Here is a 23,680-nt window from a genome sequence, read left to right as displayed (position 1 = left end):
TAATTGTGCAATGCTGGGGGAAAAATTGACCTACAGGCGGCCATATTGGTCAGCTAATACAGGACTAGTAAAGGCACAGTGCACTACTTTGTTATTTAATAATTTAAAAATATATATTTTTTATTATTCTATTTTTCAGGGGGTCCTGCAGCATCCTCAGCACCCCTACTTCCCACAGCTATGCCCTCAGTAGCCTATAACGTGTCCAAGAAAGTTAAAGGTCCTGCGAAAAGCAAGGTTGTTGCAGATTGCCTGTTACACCTAGAAGAGGATGGACCTTATGTTCTTAGCTTTGTTCCTCTCTAGGTTTTTCTCTAGGCCTCTAAGGAGTTTTCCTGGCCACTGTGCTTCTGCTTCCACTTCTGCTTGCTCTTTGGGTTCTATGTCGGATTACTGTAAAAACACTTTATGACAACTGCTGATGTCAAAAGAGCTTTATAAATGTGACGATTGATTGAGATGACAAGACATCAACAATGAAGAAGTACATAATCATGGCAGCCGCCTAACAAGAGAGACTTGTTAGATTTTATTACACACTTGTAAGCCTCTTAGTCCCGCTAATTCTCCCTGACTGTGGGCTGTGGCTGGCAGGTGTTTACTCTACACAGCAATGATGGCTTAATCCCCATGTAGGCTATGTGGTTCCTCAGAATCGCCCCACTCCAGAAGAATTTGACGGTCTTCCCAGTGAAGGACTTGGAACTATGGAGGAGCTACTACTGCCCACTGAACGCGAGGAGACGCGCTCCAACAATAGCTCATATTCTCCAAGAGGAGAAACCATGTACCAACGTGTCAATAGATTTCTCCATGGGGCTTTTGTTGATGACGTGAAACAGTGGTTAAGGGGCTACGTGAAGCGCAACGGCTTGCTGACGCTCTCGGTTTTTGCCGTGTTGACGGGCTGTGTCCTGGGGGCTGTGTTAAGGGGGAGCCATCTCTCTACCCAGGTAAGTTGCTCTTTATCACAGTCAGATGCATGTGCAAATTCTGTTTGATTATTTGATGTGCCAGCCTTCCAGGTCCATATGTCTCTTGGTTTGAAAGTCTCTTAGCAGTGCATACATACACTGAGTGTACAAAATATTAAGAACACCTTCCTAATATTGAGTTGCCCTCCCCTCAGAACAGCCTGAATTTGTCGGGGTATGGACTCTACAAGGTGTCAAAAGTGTTCTACAGGGATGCTGGTGCATGTTGAACCCAATGCTGCCAACTGTTGTGTCAGGTTGACTGGATGTCCTTTGGATGGTGGACGATTCTTGATACACACAGGAAACTTGAGTGTGAAAAACCCATCAGCGTTGCAGTTCTTGACACAAACCGGTGTACCTAGCACCTACTACCATATCCTGTTCAAAGGCACTTAAGTCTTGCCCATTCACCCTCTGAATGGCACACATACACAATCCATGTCTCAATTGTCTCAAGGCTTAAAAATGCTTCTTTAACCTGTCTCCTCCCCTTCATCTTCACTGATTTAAAATGGATTTAACAAGTGACATCAATAAGGGATCATAGCTTTCACCTGGATTCACCTGGTCAGTCTATGTCATGGAAAGAGTAGGTGTTCTTAATGTTTTATACATTGGGCACTTTTCTGTTTGACCACCTCGCCCTCTTTTCGTGACGGTGTTCCACTTAAACGCCTACAGAGCTCCTGTTTGCATTGCCTTGATGCACTGGAGCATTTCGTTGTTGGGTTGTAGAAAACCAAAGGATATCATCAGCAGCCAGACCTAATGAACCATTGAGAGAAGCTTCAAGTGCACAACACTATCAGCAAAGGATGGGAATGGAACCCTGTAAAGTGTTGTGCGTTACAGTTGTTATAGGAACAGCGAGCCAGTGCACAGCTATAAGAGCAGCCTGCATTCATCCTCTTGATTGAAAAAAGTGGTTGTTGGGAAGGAGATAATGACCTCTACTAAGCAAAATGTTTCTGAGAGGAAAGCACTCCGTTGACGCACATGTAGCAGTCTCAATACATTTTGTGGAGGAAGAAATTGTCATCTAGACCATAGATGGTGAATCGATGAATGGCTTCAGAAAAGGAATTGCAGCATATTCTTGGAAAGCAACAGGAGATACCTAGATGGTTACAGGCCATCTTTTGGGACTCATAAGTTTAGGAAGGAAATGTATCATCTGCCCACATTATCACGCCCTTCCAGTTCACTTGTACGTGAAAGATGAAAGAAAACCGATGTTCAGAACAGGTCAATCCAAGCTCAGTCGTGTCAGGAGAGGAGAGGGGATTATTTGATCTCAGACTGAGAATTGGCTTGCCAAAGCAAACATGGCCTTAAGTGTGCTCGATAATCACAGGTGACGTGTGAACCAAGGCTGATGTTCAAAAGTGAGCAAAGGTTTAACTGGAGGGAATTACTGTGCGTGTTACAACTAAGAACTGTGTCACTCATCAGGGTTGTGGTCAATTCCATTCCAATTCTCTTCAATGTATACTTTCTGAATTTAAAATAAATTGACCCCAACCCTGTCACCTACAGCAAGTCATCTATGGCTCTGAGACCTACAGTATATGCATGATGGATGAATGCAGGCTGCTCTTATAGCTGTTCACAACGCCATCCAAACATTTGAAACCACATCGATTTTATATTTGATCAATGACTAATGTAAATTATAAAGATTCTATTCCTATGAACCTGATCGAATCAACCAAGATTATTCCACTTTTTTTTGTACTAATTTGAAAACCAAGAACAACGTTTTCACAAGGGGTGAATCTGAAAAGCAAAAGGCATTTGAGATTCACCCAAGTGTGTGCTGATGGGAACTTTTTCCTATTGGAAAGGAATACTTGAAACAAAAATATCTGTCCAACCTTTGAAAAGGGTCTCCTGTGGAAAGAGTTTGAAGTCAGGAACACTGCTTGGGTTTCTTATCTTTTGTAATATGTTTGAAGATGCATCCTTTTCCTCAAATTAAGTCACCAGCTGCCACTGCTTTGGAGGGGTTCATGTCTACTTATAATGTATAATAATTGTTTTTATGTAACTTATGTTTCTTCTGATTTCCCCTCCAGGCTAAGATATATTTCTCGTTCCCTGGAGAGCTTCTCATGAGAATGCTCAAAATGCTTATCCTCCCCCTCATCACATCCAGGTAAACATCTGTGATGTCAGCCTCTGTCCCATAATATGGTTTTATATTTCATCAGCAACAGCGGAATACAAATATTTGATGTTCACTCAACACAAAAGATATTCAGCCTCAAAAGTTACTTTTAAAATGCTTTTGAGAAAATTGCATAACTGGACAAGGGATGTTGACTAATTTTGCTGCTGTTATCACACTACACCCAATGAAAGTAGCTTACCCCCTACAGAATGGTAATTTTGCTGCTGTTATCACACTACCCCCAATGAAAGTAGCTTATCCCCTACAGAATGGTAATTTTGCTGCTGTTATCACACTACACCCAATGAAAGTAGCTTACCCCCTACAGAATGGTAATTTTTGGAAACCAAATGTCAATAGATTCCATATTGTCTACATAACATGACTGGTTCCAGTTATATCACACCTGTCCAATGGTATAAGAAGTAGTAGTACTTACAACAAACATTTGAAACGGGGTCCCCACTTCATTAGAAATTTGAATTAGATCTCGCTTAGGTCCACACTCCTAGTCATTCTCCGTAGCTTCATTTAACAGGTCAGTAGATTGGAACCATATTTGAGTACAAGTTTAGGCACCAGAGCAATTTTTGGGACATTTTTTATTGTATATTTCCATTATTTGATGCTCTCTCTCTTTTCCCTTTTACAGTTTAATGTCAGGCCTGTCATCCATGGAGCCCAAATCCTGTTGTCGTGTGGGTGTTCTCACTGTGACCTACTACCTGTGGACCACCTTCATTGCGGTGGTGGTGGGTATCCTGCTGGTGATCATCATCAAGCCTGGTGTGGGCACTGAGATGGACAGCATCAGGCTAGGAGGAGGGCCCGTCATGACTTCTGCTGATGCCTTGCTAGATCTCATCAGGTGAGTGACCAATGAAGATAAACCTGAAGCTCGACAAGCAATATCTACAAACAATCAATACTGTCTAAGGCAGGGGTAGGCAACTAGATTCAGCCGTGGGTTGATTTTTGTCGGAGCGGATGGTCGGGGGACCGGAACATAATTATAATAATTTGTACACTGCAAATTGACCACAACTAAGCCCAAAAATGTATTTTATTCTAAAATAACAATAATTTCATAGCTTGATTACATTGAGACACGATCACATACACTCCATGGCCAAAAACATGTGGACACCCCTTCAAATTTGTGGATTTTGCCATTCCAGCCACACCCGTTGCTGACAGGTGTATATTTCTGCCCTGCTAGAGCTGCCCCGGTCAACTGTAAGTGCTGTTATTGTGAAGGGCAAACATTTAGGAGCAACAATGGCCCAGCTGCGAAGTGGTAGGTCACATAAGCTCACAGCTTATAGTGCTTAAAAATTGACTGTCCTCAGTTGCAATACTCACTACCGAGTACCAAACTGCCTCTGGAAGCAACGTCAGCACAAGAACTATTGGTCGGGAGCTTCATGAAATGGGTTTCCATGGCCGAGCAGCCACACACAAGCCTAAGATCACCATGCACAATGCCAGCGGTCAGCTAGTGGGGTGTAAAGCTCGCCCCCATTAGACTCTCGATCAGTGGAAACATGTTCTCCGGAGTGATGAATCATGCTTCACCATCTGGCAGTCCGACGGACTAGTCTAGGTTTGGCGGATGCCAGGAGAACGCTATTTGCCCCAATGCATAGCGACAACTATAAAGTTCGGTGGGGGAGGAATAATGGTCTGGGGCTGTTTTTCATGGGTCGGGTTAGGCCCCTTAGTTCCAGTGAAGGGAAATCTTAATGCTACATTATACAATGACATTCTAGATGATTCTGTGCTTCTAACTTTGTGGCAACAGTCTGGGGAAGGCCCTTTCCTGTTTCAGCATGCAATGCCCCAGTGCAGAAAGTGAGATCCATACAGAAATGATTTTTCAAGATCGGGGTGGAAGATCTTGACTGGCCTGCACAGAGCCCTGACCTCAACCCCATCGAAAACCTTTGGGATGAATTGGAACGCTGACTGCGAGACAGGCCTAATCACCGAACATCACTGCCCAATATCTACAGCAATCAATATACGTGGTACTGGGACAAGCAATATTACAAAATACCTATATTTTATGGACAACCAATATCTACAACAATACTTTCAGTCTAGGGACAAACAATATGGTCATTTTCATGTTAAAGGAAACATAAGCACCAACATGTGAAGATCATAGGAGCATGTCAATTTGGGTGTCAAATGAAAGCTAAGAGTGTATTTTTTATTTGATTTATTAAGGCATATCAAGATTTTCAACCATTTACCATCATAAAAATGTGATTTGGGATTTGGAAAAATATGAATTGCTGCGATTTAATTAGCTACAATGGGAAATCATGGTAGTTACAAACCCCAGTTGGGTCACCTGCTATTGTCTTCCCTTCCACTGGCATACTGTTATGTTCAGCTGATGTTCAACTGTTTTCTCTCTCTTTCTGTCATCTGGTGGTCAAACCAAAAGTCTGGACAACCCCTCCTCTCTCTCGCTCCAATTAATGTCACCTCTCCCGGCTCTTACTGACCGGACCAAATCCGAACCAGTCATAGAAGTCTATGTTTCACAAATTCGGACATCCCAGTACAGTACATTACAGTAGAGTGTAGCCGGTGCTATACTGCACCGCTGTAACTCTGCGTTGTGTGTGGTTGATAGAGACTATAAACGTGGACTTTGGAGATCAGGTAGTTTTAATCAAGCAGAACTGACTCTCTGCATCTTGCATCTGCATCCAAAAGGAAATAAAACATTTGTAGAGCACATCTGTTCTGAGAAGGGTCACCTCTTTCTCTCTCAGTGCATCAAAATGACCAATTTGATTTGATATGATGAAAACTTGTCCTCTAGCAAATGTTGCAACTTGAGACTTGACTTTGCAAAAATAAAAAACACTTGCCACTCGATATCGACTTGAATTTTGTCATCTCACGCACTATATTATCCTATATGTCCTTTGTCGTGTCTTTGGCATCATTAAACTGAAGACTTATTTTTATCAAATTAATTCTCTGTAATTATTATTACGTGATTAAACTAACTTAATCATGTAAATGTAATTAACTAGGAAGTTGGGGCACCAAGGAAAATATTCAGATTACAAAAATATTCCTAATACAACTTTTCAGATATTTTAACATCTGATCAATTAGTCTTCTAATGAATGAATTATTCTTTACCTCACGTTAGTCTCATTCCAAACGTCGTAAATTGCTGGTTATCTGCACGAACCCAGTCTTCACTATGAATCCTCCATACATCAATAGTCTCAATAATTTATTTATTAACTAACTAAATCACAGAAATGCACACACAAACAGAGTAAATATGGTTACAAGGAAATGATATGAGATGTGCCCTAGTGGCCTAATCCGGCATGGCGGCTTGGTAGACAAAGGGACTGAGAAGGGCGCCAAAGATAAAAGACACTACAAAGTTGATAATTATAACAATTGAAATGCTAATCCTTTGCACATGAACGCTCACTCGTTCGGGAATAATTGCAATCAATATATAAATTTAAGCTCAGTGTGTCGTCTTGATCTCTTTTGGAAAGTTTGTTTCTGTTGGAGAGTTTGTCCTCCCTCTCTCTCTCTTCCGTGGTTAGAATGGATAGTTCAGAGTAACATTCAGCAATGTTGTTATAGATAGATGTTTCGGCGATTGTCGGCCTTCGCATTCACGGGTACACAATTTCTAACTGAAGACTAGTAAATAGTATCTAAGAGTTGTTCTTATTCTGTTGGATCGATAGTTTCAGAGTTTAACCACGTGGTATGGTTAAAAGATTCAACAATCAACTCACACCTTAACTCCCTCTGTGATGAGGTACTGGTCTGAAACCTTAGCCCTCTCATGGTTATCGAGGTAAATTGGAGTTGAAGATAAATTCTCAAGGTGGGGGTTATATTCGGAAGAGCAGAAAAAGGCTGTCCCATGACGCCAGATCAATGTCTGTGCTCATGGGGCAGACCAATGACTTACTTAACTTTAAAGGGAATTGGGTTCCCTTGCATTAAACAGTTTAAAATCACATTACATAATTTCACAAATAGTTTCATCATTACTCATTCATTTTATACAACAATTAGATGCAAGCCTCATAACTGAGACTCTTGTATAAACAGAGTTATGGTAATGTGGCTGTATTGTCTCTCATGAGTTTCACAAACATTAAACGAAATGGACCAGTCGTAGCTGGATTCTTCCCCGACCGTGTACACCTTCTCCAAAACATGTACATTGTTCAGTTCTCAAGTTCTATGCTGGAGAAGAGGTTCCTTTGTTCTCATGTGAAACCTTCTCTCTCTATATACTGTCTGGCCATGAGGAAGAGAATCTCCTCCAGGAATTTACGACCTGAGATAACAGCAGGCTGGGTGTAGGCGAGAAAGAGAGGGCCAAAGAGGGCCACGTCATGACTCCTTTATAACGGAGTGCTGCAGGTTATATGCTTTCTGTTCTGTGTCTTGAACACTCAGAGTCACTTAAATCACCGGTTGCGCAGGCCAGACACAAACTATGTAATCTAACGCGCACAGCCCCATTGTCCTCCGGTATTTATTTACTAGCAAACGTGATAACACATCACTCCCAACATACACAAGCAATAACTCTTCACAGAAATGTTGCAGCACCCTACACCTAAACTGTATGGGAAGAAAATGAGATGATTTTTCAGTCTGATGTAAAGGGAAGGAACATTTTAAAATAAAATGTTCTATAAGTAAATGTTAAATAAAAAGCTTGCTGCAGTTTGACAAGGTTTTCATCCTCCCTGGGGCCAGGGGTTTTCCAGAATTAATTTAAAACCATGTGTCCTGTTTAGAAAATGCTGTATCTGTATACCTAGGTGAGTAGGTGGCAGGTAACCTAGTGGTTAAGAGCCTTGGGCCAGTAACCGAAAGGTCAATGGTTCACATCCCTGAGCTGACTAGGTGAAAATCTGTCAGTGTGCCCTTGAGCAAGGCAATTAACCCTAATTGCTCCTTTAATTTGCTGTAAATGTTAATCTGGTCCCACTCCCATAAAAATACCTTTTTACAACTACTAATTAATCACTGTCAGACCCTATAGGGTCCTGATTTATACCTGGTTAGGTTACCAGATTAGGAAAATCTCCAGGCCCCAGGGAAAACAATTTGCCCCACCACTCTGGGACCTGTGGGGCAACCTCTGCATCAGGGCATCATCAGTCCCAAAAATGGTTGCATTCAGTTTCAAAGACTGTGGTAGTGGGGGGAAAGGGATGCAGTTTGTAAAACATGTGGGTCCAAAATCGCTGATGTATTGCAACTGCATTGAAATTGGCATAAAACACAGTGACTTGAGGACTCTAAACCCCAAATTAGTGACTTGACCTGAGCCGTGGAACTTGGAATTTTACTTGAGACTTGCCCATTATTACTTGGGAATTGACTCGAGACTCAAAGATTAAGACTTGAGACTTGCTTAAGACGTCCAAATTGTGACTTGGTCCCATCTCTGGTACTAGATACAGGCCTAACATGCATGCTACTACCTATTGTTGTCAATGCTTGCGTAGTCCTGTGCAGTAGCAATGACTGTCTCACAATCCAGTTAAATCACAGGGGTGATTAGGGTATTTTTAGTCATCCATAAGGGATGATTTACAGATTAACTCAATCATGAACGGTGGAGGATCTCTTCGCCAGCACACGTCAGGAGGGAGTCTGGCTCATGTCTGTCTGATCGTACCTCCCTCTTTTAAGGGCCCTCATGGGAGTGGTCTGCCCACTTTATCTAATTATTAAGTTAAGGAAAGACCGGAAGAGAGGAGAGCCCGAGTTAAACTGATCAAATTAATTTTTATTTAACTAGGCAAGTCAGTTAAGAACAAATTCTTATTTACAGTGATGGCCTGTAGGGGGCCTATAACATACTGTAGGGGGCCTATAACATACTGTAGGGGGCCTTATAACATAGGGGGAAAATGGCCTCTACTGTGTTCACAAGTTCTTACTTTCTTTGCAAATACATCAAATTACTTGTTTGGCCCATGCAAATACTTTAAACACATCAAATATTTTATGCAGACATATCTCAAAATGTGTATTCATCACTGAATATATACATTCTGTAGAATACATCAGATCAATTCTCAGAGTGCAGGGGACCACTTTCCTTTGTATGGTTCACAACTTCCTGTAACAATTCAAAAGGATGCTATTTGTGATAATCATTCTCATCAAGTTGGAATAATTATAACGTATTATGACTCTCTCTTGTGCTGTATTGATTACACCTTACTGACACTGATCATTAATGAATGACCACGTGTTTCACCCTTAATGCATACACCAACATATCAACATGCTAAATTATAACATATTATCTTTTTACAGGAATATGGTTCCTTCCAATCTTATTGAGGCAACATTTCAGCAGGTGAGTAACAGTAGACCAATGATACATTTACCATTGTTCCTAATAAGTCAGATGTTCCATTGGTTGTGATTAACAAATCCCTACAGCTGATGGGTATTGTAGTTTATATTGCCTTACTCATCTGCAATGTTCTTATTGTTCCAGTACAAAACAGATCTGGTTCCTATCCTGAAAGTCTCCAGGGTCACAGTGCAGCCCAACTTTGTGTACGCCATACCTGATGAAAGTGACCCCAGTGGTCGGACGGTGTCCCTGGAGCTCACTCCACCCCCTGAGATCCACTACAAGACCAGACCTGGCAACAGCCAACAGATGAATGTGCTGGGGATCGTCATCTTCTCTGCCACTATGGGTAAGACCAGCAGTGGTGTAAAGTACTTAAGTAAAAATACTTTAAAATACTACTTTACTGTACTATTTATATTTTTGACAACTTTTACTTTTACTTCACCACATTCCTAAAGAAAATGATGTACCTTTTACTCCATACATTTTCCCTGACACTCAAAAGTACTCGTTACATTTTGAATGATTTGCAGGACAGGAAAATGGTCCAATATGCGCACTTATCAAGAGAACATCCCTGGTCATCCCTACTGCCTCTGATCAGGCGGACTCACTAAACACATGATTTGTTGCAGTGTGCCCCTGGCTATCCGTAAATGGTTTGCTTAATATAAGGAATCTGAAGCGATTTGCTGTGCCTTCAGAAAGTATTAATTCCCCTTGATTTATTCCACGTTGTTTTGTTACAGCCTGATTTCAAATGGATTAAATAGCTTTTTTTCTCTCACCCATCTGCACACAATACCCCATAATGACAAAGTGAAATCATGTTATTAGAATTTCTTTTGCAAATTTATTGAAAATTAAATACAGAAATATCTTATTTACATCAGTATTCACACCCTTGAGTCAATGCATGTTAGAATCACCTTTGGCAGTGATTACAGCTGTGTGTCTTTCTGGGTAAGTCTCTAAGAGCTTTGCACACCTGAATTGTATAATATCTGCCCATTATTCTTTTAAAATATTCTTCAAGCTCTGTCAAGTTGGTTGTTAATCATTGCTAGTAAGCCATTTTCAAGTCTTGCCATAGATTTTCAAGACAATTTAAGTCAAAACTGTAACTAGGCCACTCAGGAACATTCAATGTAATCTTGGTAACCAACTCCAGTGTACATGTGGCCTTGTGTTTTAGGTTATTGTCCTGCTGAAAGGTTAATTTGTCTCCCAGTGTATGTTGGAATGCAGACTGAAACAGGTTTTTCTCTAGGATTTTGCCTGTGCTTAGCTCATTTATTTTTATCCTAAATAACTCCCTTGTCCTTACTCATGACAAGAATAACCATAACATGAAGCAGCTACCACCATGCTTGAAAATATGAGGAGTGGTACTCAGGGATGTGTTGGATATGCCCCAAACATACCACTTAGTAATGTAGACAAAGTACATTTCTTTGCCACATTTTTTTTGCAGTTAAGTAGATTTTAGCAATTACATTTTCTTTTGATAGTTAAGTATATCAAAACTTTTAGACTTTTACTCAAGTAGTATTTTACTGGGTGACTTTCACTTTTACTTGAGTCATTTTCTATTAAGGTATGTTTACTTTCACTCAAGTATGACAATTGGATACTTTTTCCACCACTGACTGTATTCTGAAGGCCAGTCTTTTCTGTTTCCTTCTTTTTTCTGTTTACATTATACATCTGCAGCTGTCTATCCCTCTAGTATCAATATTATATGTATCCATCTCTCTAGACTGAGAAGATAGAGCCAGATATATATATTTTTCATTTTGTTCCTTCAGGGCTGTTGCTGGGGAAAATGGGCGAAAGAGGAGCACCACTAGTCAACGTGTGTCAGTGCGTCAATGAATGTGTCATGAAAATCACCAACACTGCTGTTTGGTAAGCGGGGTACCAGCTTTATAAGTACCAGCATCTGTGTCCGTTACCATATTTATCATTAGTTTAAATTATAAAGGTTCTAATTTACTGGCTCAGTGGGTTAGAGGATGGTACCGGCAACACCAGGATTGTGGGTGTGATTCCCACACTGTATACTGAATACTGTACACTGTATACTGAATGTGTGTCACTATAAACTGTCAGTTTGGATACAAGCATCTGCTAAATTACCCAAGAAATATCATAAGTCTGTTGCATTTGATAGCAACCTAGCCTTTTGGCTTTCTGCTATGAACAGCATAACCCATGAACATTCAAACTAGTGGGATCTAAAGAAACAGTCTGCTACCCAGATGTGTGTTCCGTGTTACTTTCTGAGGCTACGGCCTGTACACGGGCATGTGGTGAGAACGTGGTCATCGTCTTGTGGTCAAGATGTGGTGGAGACGTTAGGCAATCATCTTGACTCGCTCCACCCAGCAGTGAGCTGCACATGCCGAGGATTAGTCGACCAGGAGTAGCACACTCTGTGCTCAGGGTCAACAGTGACTAATCCCAGGGAACTTTGGCACCACCCATGCAGCTCAGGTTTACCTCAAACGGCCCGGCCAAATTGTTCAAACAGCCTTACCATAGAAGTTCACTTGCTAATAGGATTTACCTCAAAGCCTTGAATGACTCTTGGCTCTGACATGGTTTTAGTGGCAGGGATCAACTCAGGTGGCACAACACAGCAATTTTTTTCTTATGAATAAAGTAGTTGTCTAATTTTCACAATACATAATGTAATAGAAAATAACAATTTATTTAGTTTTATTCTATTCCACTGGGTGGAAACTGCTCATTAGGAAAAACACATTGACATTTCACCTAGTACAGACAGTCTTTGAAGGTGTGTATTTTACAAACGTGAAACACAGTTGTATATATACAGTAGGTCATTCGTTCTTCCTTTTTCTTTCAGGTATTTTCCATTTGGGATCATATTCCTCGTAGCTGGAAAAATCCTGGACATGCAGGACCCATCTAATCTTGGGAAGAAGCTGGGCTGGTACACCATCACTGTTCTGGCCGGGCTGTTTGTTCACGGCCTCATCCTCCTCCCCTTCTTCTACCTTGTCCTGACTCAGAAAAACCCCTTCACTTATATCAGAGGCCTGCTACAAGCCTTGGTCATAGCACTGGCCACCTCCTCAAGGTAAGCAGTTGTCTCTCCGAGCCCATTTTTCTCATTGAACAATGATGTTCATTGTCCTGAAGGTCTACAGTATGTAACCAGGGTTGGGGTCATTTCCTTTCTTAATTCAGTTAGTTCAGCATGAAATTAATTGGCATTCAACTCATGTTGAATTGGAAATTGAGCTTTGCTTTTGATGAGGAATTGAATTTCAGCTCACCCCCTGAATAGAAAAGTAACTGCCCCCATTCAACAAAGTTCCATAACACCTGATTCATCAGGTGTGTTAAGGCATCAGCATGCTTCAGTTTGGCTGGCGCCGAACCAAACCTGTGCTCGCATATTCCCTTAAAAGACCTTCACTTGAAAAATAAGAAAAAAGCGACAATAGTACTGTTTGTCCATTTTGAGATGCCGTAGCCAGTATGCATTTCCTCAGAATAGTCCGAATGAATCTAAGATAACTCAAGAAATCTGTCATTTATTTTGGCGTTTTTGCAGAGATCTTAGTTGCGTCGTTTCACATCTAACTATACTGCTTGGTGCAGTATTTTTCAAAACAAAAAATGTGCAGGAAAACGAGTCGTCTCTGGTTGAATGACAGCTAAGACTTTATTGAAAAATCCTTACTGTTGAACAATCACAGACGAAGGGGCGTAGACTTTGGCTCCAAACTTCGGTGTCCCCCCAGCAAAAATATAATATGCCCGAACAGTCGAAAAAACGCTCACTGAAGTCTAGTGTTGGGCAGGGACAAATGCACTGTGGCCCTCCAGGACCAGATGTGAATAAAACTGTCAGAGGATTGAGCTGAATGCGTGAAAAAGGTTCCTTATAAACATTGTAATGGCGAGTTTGATTGATCAGCTTCAAACACTACAAAACCTTTACCGTAGGCAAATTCATCTGTATCATGTTGCAATTGATCCCCAGTATGGTGAGTTTCAAGAGAAGGACAGAAATGTATTAAGATAATAACTTAAATGTCAAAAAGTATGTTTAAAAATTCACTTTAAATCACTTTAAAGCTCAGTGTTGCAATTGTTGTAAGTAAGGAGTGCAAACAGAAGGATGCGAAAAGGAGGAAAACTGACAATATTCTATCCAGAGGATATCAGTTCATAATGGTAGAAGCCCCTTAGTCAACGATCTCTCTCTCTCTCTCTCAAGTTCTGCCACTCTACCCATCACTATGAAGTGCTTGCTGGAGAACTGCAATGTGGATCGGCAGATAGCACGCTTTGTGCTGCCTGTGGGGGCCACCATCAACATGGACGGAACGGCTCTTTATGAGGCCGTGGCGGCCATCTTTATTGCCCAGGTCAACGATTATGAGCTGGACTTTGGCCAGCTGGTCACCATTAGGTATGTAGTGGTGGAGAAAGTACCCAATTGTCGTACTTGAGTAAAAGTAAAGATACCTTAATAGTAAATGACTCACGTAAAAGTGAGTCACCTAGTAAAATACTACTTGAATAAAAGTCGAAAAGTATTTGGTTTTAAATATACTTAAGTATCAAAAGTAAATGTAATTGCTAAAATGTACTTTAGTATAAATAATTTTAAGTTCCTTATATTAAGCAAGCCAGATGACACAATCTTGTTGTTGTTTTTATTTATTTACGGATAGCTTGGGGCACGCTCCAACACTCAGACATCATTTACCAAGCATTTGTGTTTAGTGAATCTGCCAGATCAGGTAGTAGGGATGACCATGGATGTTTTCTTGATAAGTGTGTGAATTGGACCATTTTCATGTCCTGCTAAGCATTCAAAATGAGTACTTTTGGGTGTAAAAAGAAACTGTATGGAGTAAAAAGTACATTCTTTTTTTTAGGAACCTAGTGATGTAAAAGTAAGTTGTTAAAAATATAAATAGTAAAGTACAGATACCAAAAACACTACTTAAGTAGTACTTGAAAGTATTTTTACTTAACTACTTTACACCACTGGGTATGTATTGGGTTTCAAATCATAAAGCTACCATTGCATCTGCAGGGTGAAACTTTGAGTCCAAACTCAAAAGCAGTAAGCACCCGGTGTAGTCTGCCATGACAGCCTTGGTCCTGGGTGCTGAGATTATAACCGGTGTGTTACAAATGTTACAAAAAGTAACATTCCTCCTGATATTACTTTTGTTTCACACAACATTAGTACATGTGAATGTGCATTATCGCTGTACTGAGTAAATATCCTTATTTTCATGATGAGATTCAATCACTGTGTTTGATTTAATAAAAAATCCTTACAAGCAATAAGGCTGTCAAAAGGTATTGCTCATATCAGTGTTACCATGGCAGAATAGTATTGTAATGCACCTTCTTAGCTTTGTAATTGATTGTTTTGGTCTCTAACAGTATAACAGCTACAGCTGCCAGCATAGGTGCTGCTGGGATTCCCCAGGCTGGCCTCGTTACCATGGTCATTGTCCTGACATCAGTGGGTCTGCCACCTGATGACATCACCCTCATTGTGGCCATCGACTGGGTGCTGTAAGTTCACTATGACATAAGTTAGTAATATTCAATATCTACAGTAGGCCTACAACATATTAGAACATATGCTACACATGTAGTTAATAGTGACTTAAACAGCTGACAATGATTTAGAATGGTTGTCAAGGGAAACCTTAAATTGTTTACTAACTTCATGGCATAGGAGAGACTGGTTGTTATGGGAAAGTATGTTGGTGCATTCGGAGACAATGTTTGTGGTTGGAGTGGGAGGCTGATCTCTGGAGCTTTTGTATTTCCTGTCTTTTCAGGGACCGATTCCGAACCATGATCAACGTGCTTGGAGACGCCCTGGCAGCAGGAATCATCGGCCACTTATGTCGGAAAGACTTTCCTCGCGGTGGTACTTGCAAGGTAGGCAGCTGTCACTGTCTAGCTGCAACCATATCATATCATCCACCTATAGTCCCGAATTTCTGTAAAACTGTTTTAATGTGAGGTATAAGAGACCCTACACAAAAATAATTACTGACCAGTGTGCTGACCAGGGTTACAAAAAACCCCATATGAAAGCAATATGTCATGTGAATATAGACCTCTGAACATCTGAACAGTTTTTGTCACTTATCACAGAGATACTGATCACGTGTGTGTGTGTGTGTGTGTGTGTGTGTGTGTGTGTGTGTGTGTGTGTGTGTGTGTGTGTGTGTGTGTGTGTGTGTGTGTGTGTGTGTGTGTGTGTGTGTGTGTGTGTGTGTGTGTGTGTGTTCCTTCCCAGTCTCAGCCTTCATACGGCACACAGAACAAACACAACTTGCACGACATGCAGAATGGCATGCCACTGACCGAGTTGCCTTTGCACAAGCAAGACTGTTGTTATGAGGTGATGGAAGACACAGTCAACGAGAGCCCCACTATATACTACAATATCTGTCAAGTTTAACTCCTGGGAACACGCTAACCTCAAATGCTGGACATTTTTGGAGCGCTTTTCCCCCACCTCTGCCATGAAACAGTATTAAACTGCTGTCATCTACTCCTTTTTTTGTGACTTAACTTTATGTGACTGAACATTTTGTTCCACTTTGATGGTGACACTGCAAAGGTCAAATCAGTGTTTTCCACAAATATTTTTTTAAATATATTTTTTAACAGTGATGAGTTAGGAATTGCCCCATTCTACCACTACCATCTTATGTGGTATTGACTATGGCTATTAACTCGGCTCATCCAACATCAAGTGGATTCCCTGGATGTTTTTATTTGATTTATTATTGTTCTCTACTGAACTGTTCCTCATCATGATCCCTGAGTTTATAACTTCATCCATTTTGAACAACTTTATTGGGAGTTGTAGACTATGTGCGTTGTTGATTTGTTTGACAAGCATAGGAAGTATTGAATGGTCATATTGTACATTCTGGGTCAATTGCAATGAACTCATATTTAACTCAACTAAATCTTCCTTTTAATGTACCTAACATTTAGTGGCAGTTTCAACCATCTCTAAATGCAATAAAGTACAGGGAGAAATGCTGTAAAATTCAAAACACCTCCTCTGATTATCTTTGTATATGAGACCACTTTATTAATATTCATAGACTTTCAAAAAAGAAAATGTAGTGTTGCCTTAAATAAAATATTTAATTTATCATCTACACAGACACCAACCATTTCGTCTGCCAACACATAAGCAAACGAACATACCATTCCTCCCTTAATCCTAGCAACATATTACTTTAGGAATAATATTGTTTCTTCAGATTAATTTATTGTACATATTTTGATAAACATATTTTTGTTGTTGATTTCAAGTGATTTCTGGTCTATTTATATTTTGCTATAAAATGCAACATCAACATGGACTTGAGTTCCTTCCCACTGGGCACAAACTGAATGAATCAACAGTGTTTCAACGTCATTTGTCAACATATTTAGACATGGAATCGACATGTAAAATACATTTCATTTGAAAAAAGTCAAAGTAAACTGTTTTGAGGGTGAAATTTCAACTACAAGATTATGTCATCATGGGAACCAATTTTCAACCTTGTATAGAACTTGTACCTTTGAACAATGTCAGATCGTCAACGTTATATCCACTATCAGAGAGAAAAAACAATAGGCTGGGCAGCACCTCCTACTGGATAGTTGATCTATCTACAGCTATCCATTTGGTCTCCCATCCAGGGTTTTAACTAAAACCAGCTCTGCTTAGCATTGATATTGTTTACTGACTACTACCAATGTGCTATCTTGAGAATTGTTTTTGAGAGACCTCTTTATATCTGGTTCTATCGAAGTCATACCGAAGGATTGATTTAGCAGAGCAAATTAAATGTAACATACTTTATAAGTCGAATATAATCAACGATACTATACTGAACAAAAAATATCAACGCAAAATGTAAAGTGTAGGTCCCATGTTTCATGAGCTGAAATAAACTATCCCAGAAATTGTCTATATGCACAAGAGTTTATTTCTCTCAAATTTGGTGCACAAATGTGTTTAAATGCCTGGTTACACACACATTTGTTTTCATTGAATGTTAATTTCTCTACCATATGTCGTTTTAGAGAATTTGTCAGTATGTCCAATCGGCCTCACAACAGCAGACCACGTTTAACCACACCAGCCCAGGACCTCCACATCCGGCTTCTTCACCTGCAGGATCGCCTGAGACCAGCCACCCGGACAGCTGATGAAACTGTGGGTTTGCACAACCAAAGAATTTCTGCACAAACTGTCAGAAACCGTCTCAGGGAAGCTGGAGAAGTGTGCTCTTTACGGATGAGTCCCAGTTTCAATTGGACCGGGCAGATGGCAGACAGCATGTATGGCGTCATGTGGACGAGCAGTTTGCTGACGTTGTGAACAGAGTGCCCCATGGTGGCGGTGGGGTTATGGTATGGGCAGGCATAAGCTATGAACAACGAACACAACTATAACCCCATGCTGTGGAGCAACAGGTAGCCTAGTGGTTAGAATGTTGGACTAGTAACCGAAAGGTTGCAAGATTGAATCCCAGAGCTGACAAGGTAAAAATCTGTTGTTCTGTCCCTGAACAAGGTTAGTTAACCCACTGTTATTAGGCTGCCATTGAAAATAAGAATTTGTTCTTAACTGACTAGCCTAGTTAAAAATTACTACATGCCTCAAAAGAATAGTTTGGATTTCTGAAACTCAGATCTTTTAATTTCTGAATGTATATTAAAAGTACATGATATCCGTGTGTTTAGCCCCTTGAAAAAGTATTTGAATGAATTGTTTTGCCTTTCCTCCATCTCACTGCTGGCACTATATTGCTCCTGCCCTGGACTGGTGTATCCAGGTCTTAAGTGTGAAATGCACATTTAACACAATATATCCATGGACTTAGTTATGTCTTTTTCAAAAGAAATTTTGTACAGTTTTATCGATGGCAATTTTAATGCGGAGAGATACCGTGACGAGATCCTGAGGCGCATTGTTGTGCCATTCATCTGCCGCCATCACCTCATGTTTCAGCATGATGCCTGGACCCATGTTGTAAGGATCTGTACACAATTCCTGGAAGCTGAAAATGTCCCAGTTCTTACATGGCCTGCATACTCATCAGACATGTCACAAATTTAAGCATGTTTGGGATGCTCTGGATCACCGTGTACAACAGCGTATTCCAGTTCCTGCCAATATCCAGCAACTTCGCACAGCCATTGAAGAGGAGTGGGACAACATTCCACAGGCCACAATTAATTAACAACCTGATCAACTATACTCAAAGGAGATGTGTCGCACTGCATGAGGCAAATGGTGATCACACCAGATATTGACTGGTTTTCTGATCCACGCCCCTAACTTTTTAAGGTATCTGGGACCTACAGATGCATATCTATATTCACTGTCATGTGCAATCCATAGATTAGGGCCTAATGAATTTATTTAAATTGACTGATTTCCTTTATGAACTGTAACTCTGTAAAATCTTAGAAATCGTTGCATGTTGCATTTATATTTTTGTCAGGCCTATATAGTTTTTGCGAAGTCATCAACAGCTGTTGTTTCAATTCAAACAGGCATTCAACTAAAAATCGACAATACATATAGGCCTAGGGTTCAAAGATTTGGCTGACATCAAATGTAATCTTCAAATTAATAATTAATATGTTGGATTCACGTCTCCATCTCAACCAAAAATCTAAGTCAAAGAATAGGTCTAAATCAAATCAAACTTTATTTAAAGTGCATAAAAAATACATTTGATTTAGTCATATTCTTTAATATAGATTTTTGGTTAAGATGGAGACGTGAATCGAACATATCAATTATTAATTTGTAGACAAACTGGTTATTGAATTGTGTTTGGTTGTCAACGCAACTAAATATCAACATTTTAAGGAAATGTATATTCTGCTTGGATAGTTCCATCTGTGCCACTAACTTAGTCTGACTTTAATTCCCATTTGTAATTTGATTTAGTCCAATTCTTTAACTTTTATTTTAGGTTGAGATGGAGACCTGAATCCAATATATTTGTTTTTCATAACAAACTGGAATTAATGCCAGACTAAATCAGTGGCACAAAAAATACATCTCCTTCGAATGTTGACATTTGGTTCTGTTGACAACGAAACCCAATTCAATATCACTTCTGTAATACAGTAAATAGCCTATTTACTTGTCGACAAGTTAACAAATTATATGTTGGATTCACATCTCCAACTAAACCAAAAATAAAAGTTAAAGAATGGGATTAAGCAAGTGTCTCAGATGAAACTATCCAAGCATTAGATACATATCTTTAAAATATTGATATTTGGTTGCTTTGTCAACCAAACAATTCAATATTACTTTAGTAATACAGTAATTAGTCTAAAGTTAAGGCTATCTTACAAACTACTGTAACAGCATTTATTATAAAAATGAGTAACACATCCATGGCCACATTTTGAAGTTACTGTAACTATTTTTGTCTTATGTAATCATAGAAAGTGTGCATGTTCAAGATGGCATGAAAGGTCACAGGTCAGTGGAGGTCTTCACAACTAATCTGTACAGAATCTCGAACTGCATTGATCACTTGTACCATGTACTTTTAATGTAATCTCAACTGCAATCCAGGTCATTTGGTTCTGCTATTAGATGAAGCACAGAGATAACACATGAAGTTATTGTATAAATACAAATGTCTGACATTGTGTTCCCATCTGAACTTTGTTTTGCTTTTAAATGGTTGAAAGCGTAACAAAGATTGGAATTTGGTTGTGCTTTTCAGATGGTTCGAAGCATAGTGATAATGCATTGGGAAACTTCTGGGTTATTTTTTGAAGTGGGCAGATAAAGCTTGAAATCTCATTGATCAACGTCTCAACCAAAAATTACCCAAATTCCATGTTTAAATGATGTGGTGTGCCCAATAGGTTCCAGTAATTAATCCAGTTAGTTAGTTAGGACATGAGGAAGACACGAGGCTGAAGCCCTCGGGCGGCATGCAGGTGCAGGTGCCGCCGGTGTTAGCCAGAGATTAAATCATGATGAAGTCTTGGACAAAAGACAAGGATTACGGAAGAGGGTCTTTAAATAAACTAGCCATTTGGGTAAATGTGGGTGTGGAAGATACAATTGTTGTTAATGGCATGCTTTTGGCTAGTTTGTAAATCTTATTTAGTTGTCTAATAAGGCTGAGTGTTGCCTAATGCTGTCTGTGAGATGTACCTATCATGTAGGCATATAACCTTTTCTGTTACCTTCTAATTTCAGCTGATCATAGTCTGCTGGCTGTTTAGTTCAGTGGATAGGACTGTCTGGTGTTTTTCCCTCAGGATCAGGATTGGAACACAGAAAGAGGCGTCTGTCATTCTGCATCAGGGGTGGCTATAACTTCCTGAACTCAAAAGCCTGAGAGAGAAAATGAAAATGAAAGAAAGATGTTCCACCAACATTCCAGTGGAAGATTTTCTCAGAGACTTGTATTGGTGTAATATGTTTTACAGTACTGAAACAGTACCTGTTTCCACTTCCTGATAAATACTGACCCCAATACCTCATGCAGATCATTACACTGGTCTCCCTCCTCTAAAGGCAGGATAGGTGAAAACAACAGTATGTAATGGAACAAAGAAGGTTGTTTTATGCAGTGGAGGTTGCTGTTTTATGCAGTGGGAGGATGGCACATATTAAAATGGCTGGAACGGCGTGAATGAAATGGCATAAAATACATGGAAACCATGCGTTTGATGTATTTGATACCATTTCATTAATTCTGCTCCAGCCAATACCAAGAGCCTGTCCTCCCCAATTAAGGTGCCACTAACCTCCTGTGGTTTTATGTTAAAAGTATTCCATTGTTGACAAAATGACATATCTACCCTAGTATTGTTCACCAGCTGTCTGTCTGGTAGAGGTGAGGCCAGTGCATATAAGTGTTTCCCACTGAGCTGTGTGTCCAGCAGATGTCCCTGTGGTGCAGCGGATGAGGCTTAGCTGTCTTTCACCAGCCATGAACACTACATGGCCAAAAGTATGTGGACACCTGCTTGTCGAACACCTCATTCCAAAATCATGGGCATTAATATGGAGTTTGTCCCCCCCTTTCGTGCCATAACAGCCTCCACTCTTCTGGGAAGGCTTTCCACCAGATGTCGGAGATTTCTGAGGGGACTTGTTACCATTCAGCCACAAGAGCATTAGTGAAGCCAGTTACTGATGTTGGCCAAGTAGGCCTGGTTCACAGTCGGTGTTCCAATTCATCCCAAAGGTGTTCGATGGGGTTGAAGTCAGGGCTCTGTGCAGTCCAATCAAGTTCTTCCACACTGATCTCAAAAAACATTTCTGTATGGACCTTGGTTTGTGTACGAGGGCATTGTCATGCTGGAACAGGAAAGGTTCTTCCCCAAACTGTTGCCACAAAGTTGGAAGCACAGAATCGTCTAGAATGTAATTGTATGCCTGTAGCGTTAAGATTTCCTTTCTGGAACTAAGGGGCCTAGCCAGAACCATGAAAAACAAGCCCCAGACCATTATTCCTCCTCCACCCAACTTTATAGTTGTCACTATGCATTCAGGCAGGTAGCATTCTCCTGGCATCTGCCAAACCCAGATTCGTCCTTCGGACTGCCAAATGGTGATTCATCACTACAGAGAACGCGTTTACACTGTTTCAGAGTCCGATTGCAGCGAACTTTATACCACTCCAGCCAATTAAGGCTTGCTTGTGGCTGCTCGGCCATGGAAACCCATTTCATGAAGCTCCTGATGAACAGTTCTTGTGCTGACGTTGCTTCCAGAGACAGTTTGGAACTCGGTAATGAGTGTTGTAACCGTGGACACTACGCGCTTCAGCACTCTGCGGTCCCGTTCTGTGAGCTTGTGTGGCCTACCACTTCGCAGCTGAGCCGTTGTTGCTCCTAGACATTTCCACTTCACAATAACAGCACTGCTCTAGCAGGGAAGAAATTTGACGAACTTGTTGGAAAGGTGGCATCCTATGACGATGCCACGTTGAAAGTCACTGAGCTCTTCTGTAATGCCATTATACTACCACTGTTTGTCTATGGAGATTGCATGTCAGTGTGCTCAATTTTATACACCTGTCAGCAACGGCTGTGGCTGAAATAGCCGAATCCACTACTTTGAAGGGGTGCCCACATACTACAGCCAATGTTTGTCTGTGGAGATTGCATGGCTGTGTGCTCAATTTTATGCACCTGTCAGCAACGGGTGTGTCTGAAATAGCCGAATCCACTAAGGTATCTGCCTTGCCTGGCTACCCAGACTCCTTGCTCGGGCCAAACGCTACGCCACACCCACAAGTTTCTTCCCCACAATCGAGAGCAATAGCAATGGCGTCTTTTTGTAGGCACTAACTCCGCCATGGTTCGTTGGGAAAATGTATGGAGTTTTTGTAGGGTTTTTCGATCAACTCAGGAAATAAGGTATATGGTAAAACACAGGCTTAGGAGATCTTATACGTTTTGTTCTATGACATAATCGCCATCAGCTAACGTCATTCTGAATTGTTAAGCATTTAGGTAATAATAAAAAACACATAAAGCAGAGATAAAAGCTTGATAATGGCCAAGGTCAATGCTCCTTGCCAGATTGATGAGGAGGATCATGACAGCAAACCATTGTTGTCGAACTGGCTGTCACTCAATCTTTACTTTGAGTGATAATGTAACATTCAACAGATAATGTAACACCCCCCCACCCCTAGAAAAAGTAATACAGGATTCCTGCCGAATTAGTTTGCCATTGTGAAGGAATTGCGGTGACTTGCAGGAGTCCTGTAGGGCTTTATTGTAAGAGTTTCAACGCATAGTTATAACGCCCTACATAAGTATATCCTCATTCATTTAGCATACAAGTGTTTTTGTAACAAATTGTCTTGACATAACACACACTCAGCAGATCGCTCACTCAGTCTTGACAGTCTTTGCCCAACAGGTAGACTATATGTTAATGTGGACATTGGAACTCACGAGATCGACCTCTCCTGAGTCCCCTCATCAAGCTTCAGCCAGCAACTAAGGATTCTGGCGCGTTTGGTCGGTTTAAGGATGTGTAAACAGACCAATGTCCCTTTCTGGTCGAAGCTGCTACTCTTTCGAGTTCGA

At 40.6% G+C, this 23,680-nt stretch overlaps 1 protein-coding gene across 1 annotated transcript; it reads left to right on the top strand.

The window, feature by feature from the left end:
* The first annotated feature begins 79 nt into the window (after positions 1–79).
* LOC112252095 (excitatory amino acid transporter 5) lies at positions 80–17,548 on the top strand. Its single transcript, XM_024423040.2, has 11 exons — positions 80–953; positions 3,053–3,132; positions 3,800–4,015; positions 9,499–9,541; positions 9,686–9,893; positions 11,356–11,455; positions 12,420–12,653; positions 13,803–13,997; positions 14,990–15,124; positions 15,397–15,499; positions 15,864–17,548. The coding sequence occupies exons 1-11, from the start codon at positions 708–710 to the stop codon at positions 16,026–16,028; spliced, it is 1,725 nt and encodes a 574-aa protein (XP_024278808.1). The 5' UTR covers positions 80–707; the 3' UTR covers positions 16,029–17,548.
* Positions 17,549–23,680: the final 6,132 nt, after the last annotated feature.

Source organism: Oncorhynchus tshawytscha, linkage group LG06 (genome assembly GCF_018296145.1).
Source record: "Oncorhynchus tshawytscha isolate Ot180627B linkage group LG06, Otsh_v2.0, whole genome shotgun sequence".
NCBI classification, from domain to species: Eukaryota; Metazoa; Chordata; class Actinopteri; order Salmoniformes; family Salmonidae; genus Oncorhynchus; species Oncorhynchus tshawytscha.
This window is presented reverse-complemented; position numbering and strand designations above follow the sequence as displayed.

Excerpts from the sequence above, each read along its gene's own strand:
- LOC112252095 (XM_024423040.2), top strand. The coding sequence starts at position 708 with ATGGAGGAGCTACTACTGCCCACTGAACGCGAGGAGACGCGCTCCAAC. Across the intron at positions 3,133-3,799 it reads CTCCCCCTCATCACATCCAG|TTTAATGTCAGGCCTGTCAT; the intron begins GTAAACATCTGT and ends TCCCTTTTACAG. Across the intron at positions 15,125-15,396 it reads GTGGCCATCGACTGGGTGCT|GGACCGATTCCGAACCATGA; the intron begins GTAAGTTCACTA and ends CTGTCTTTTCAG.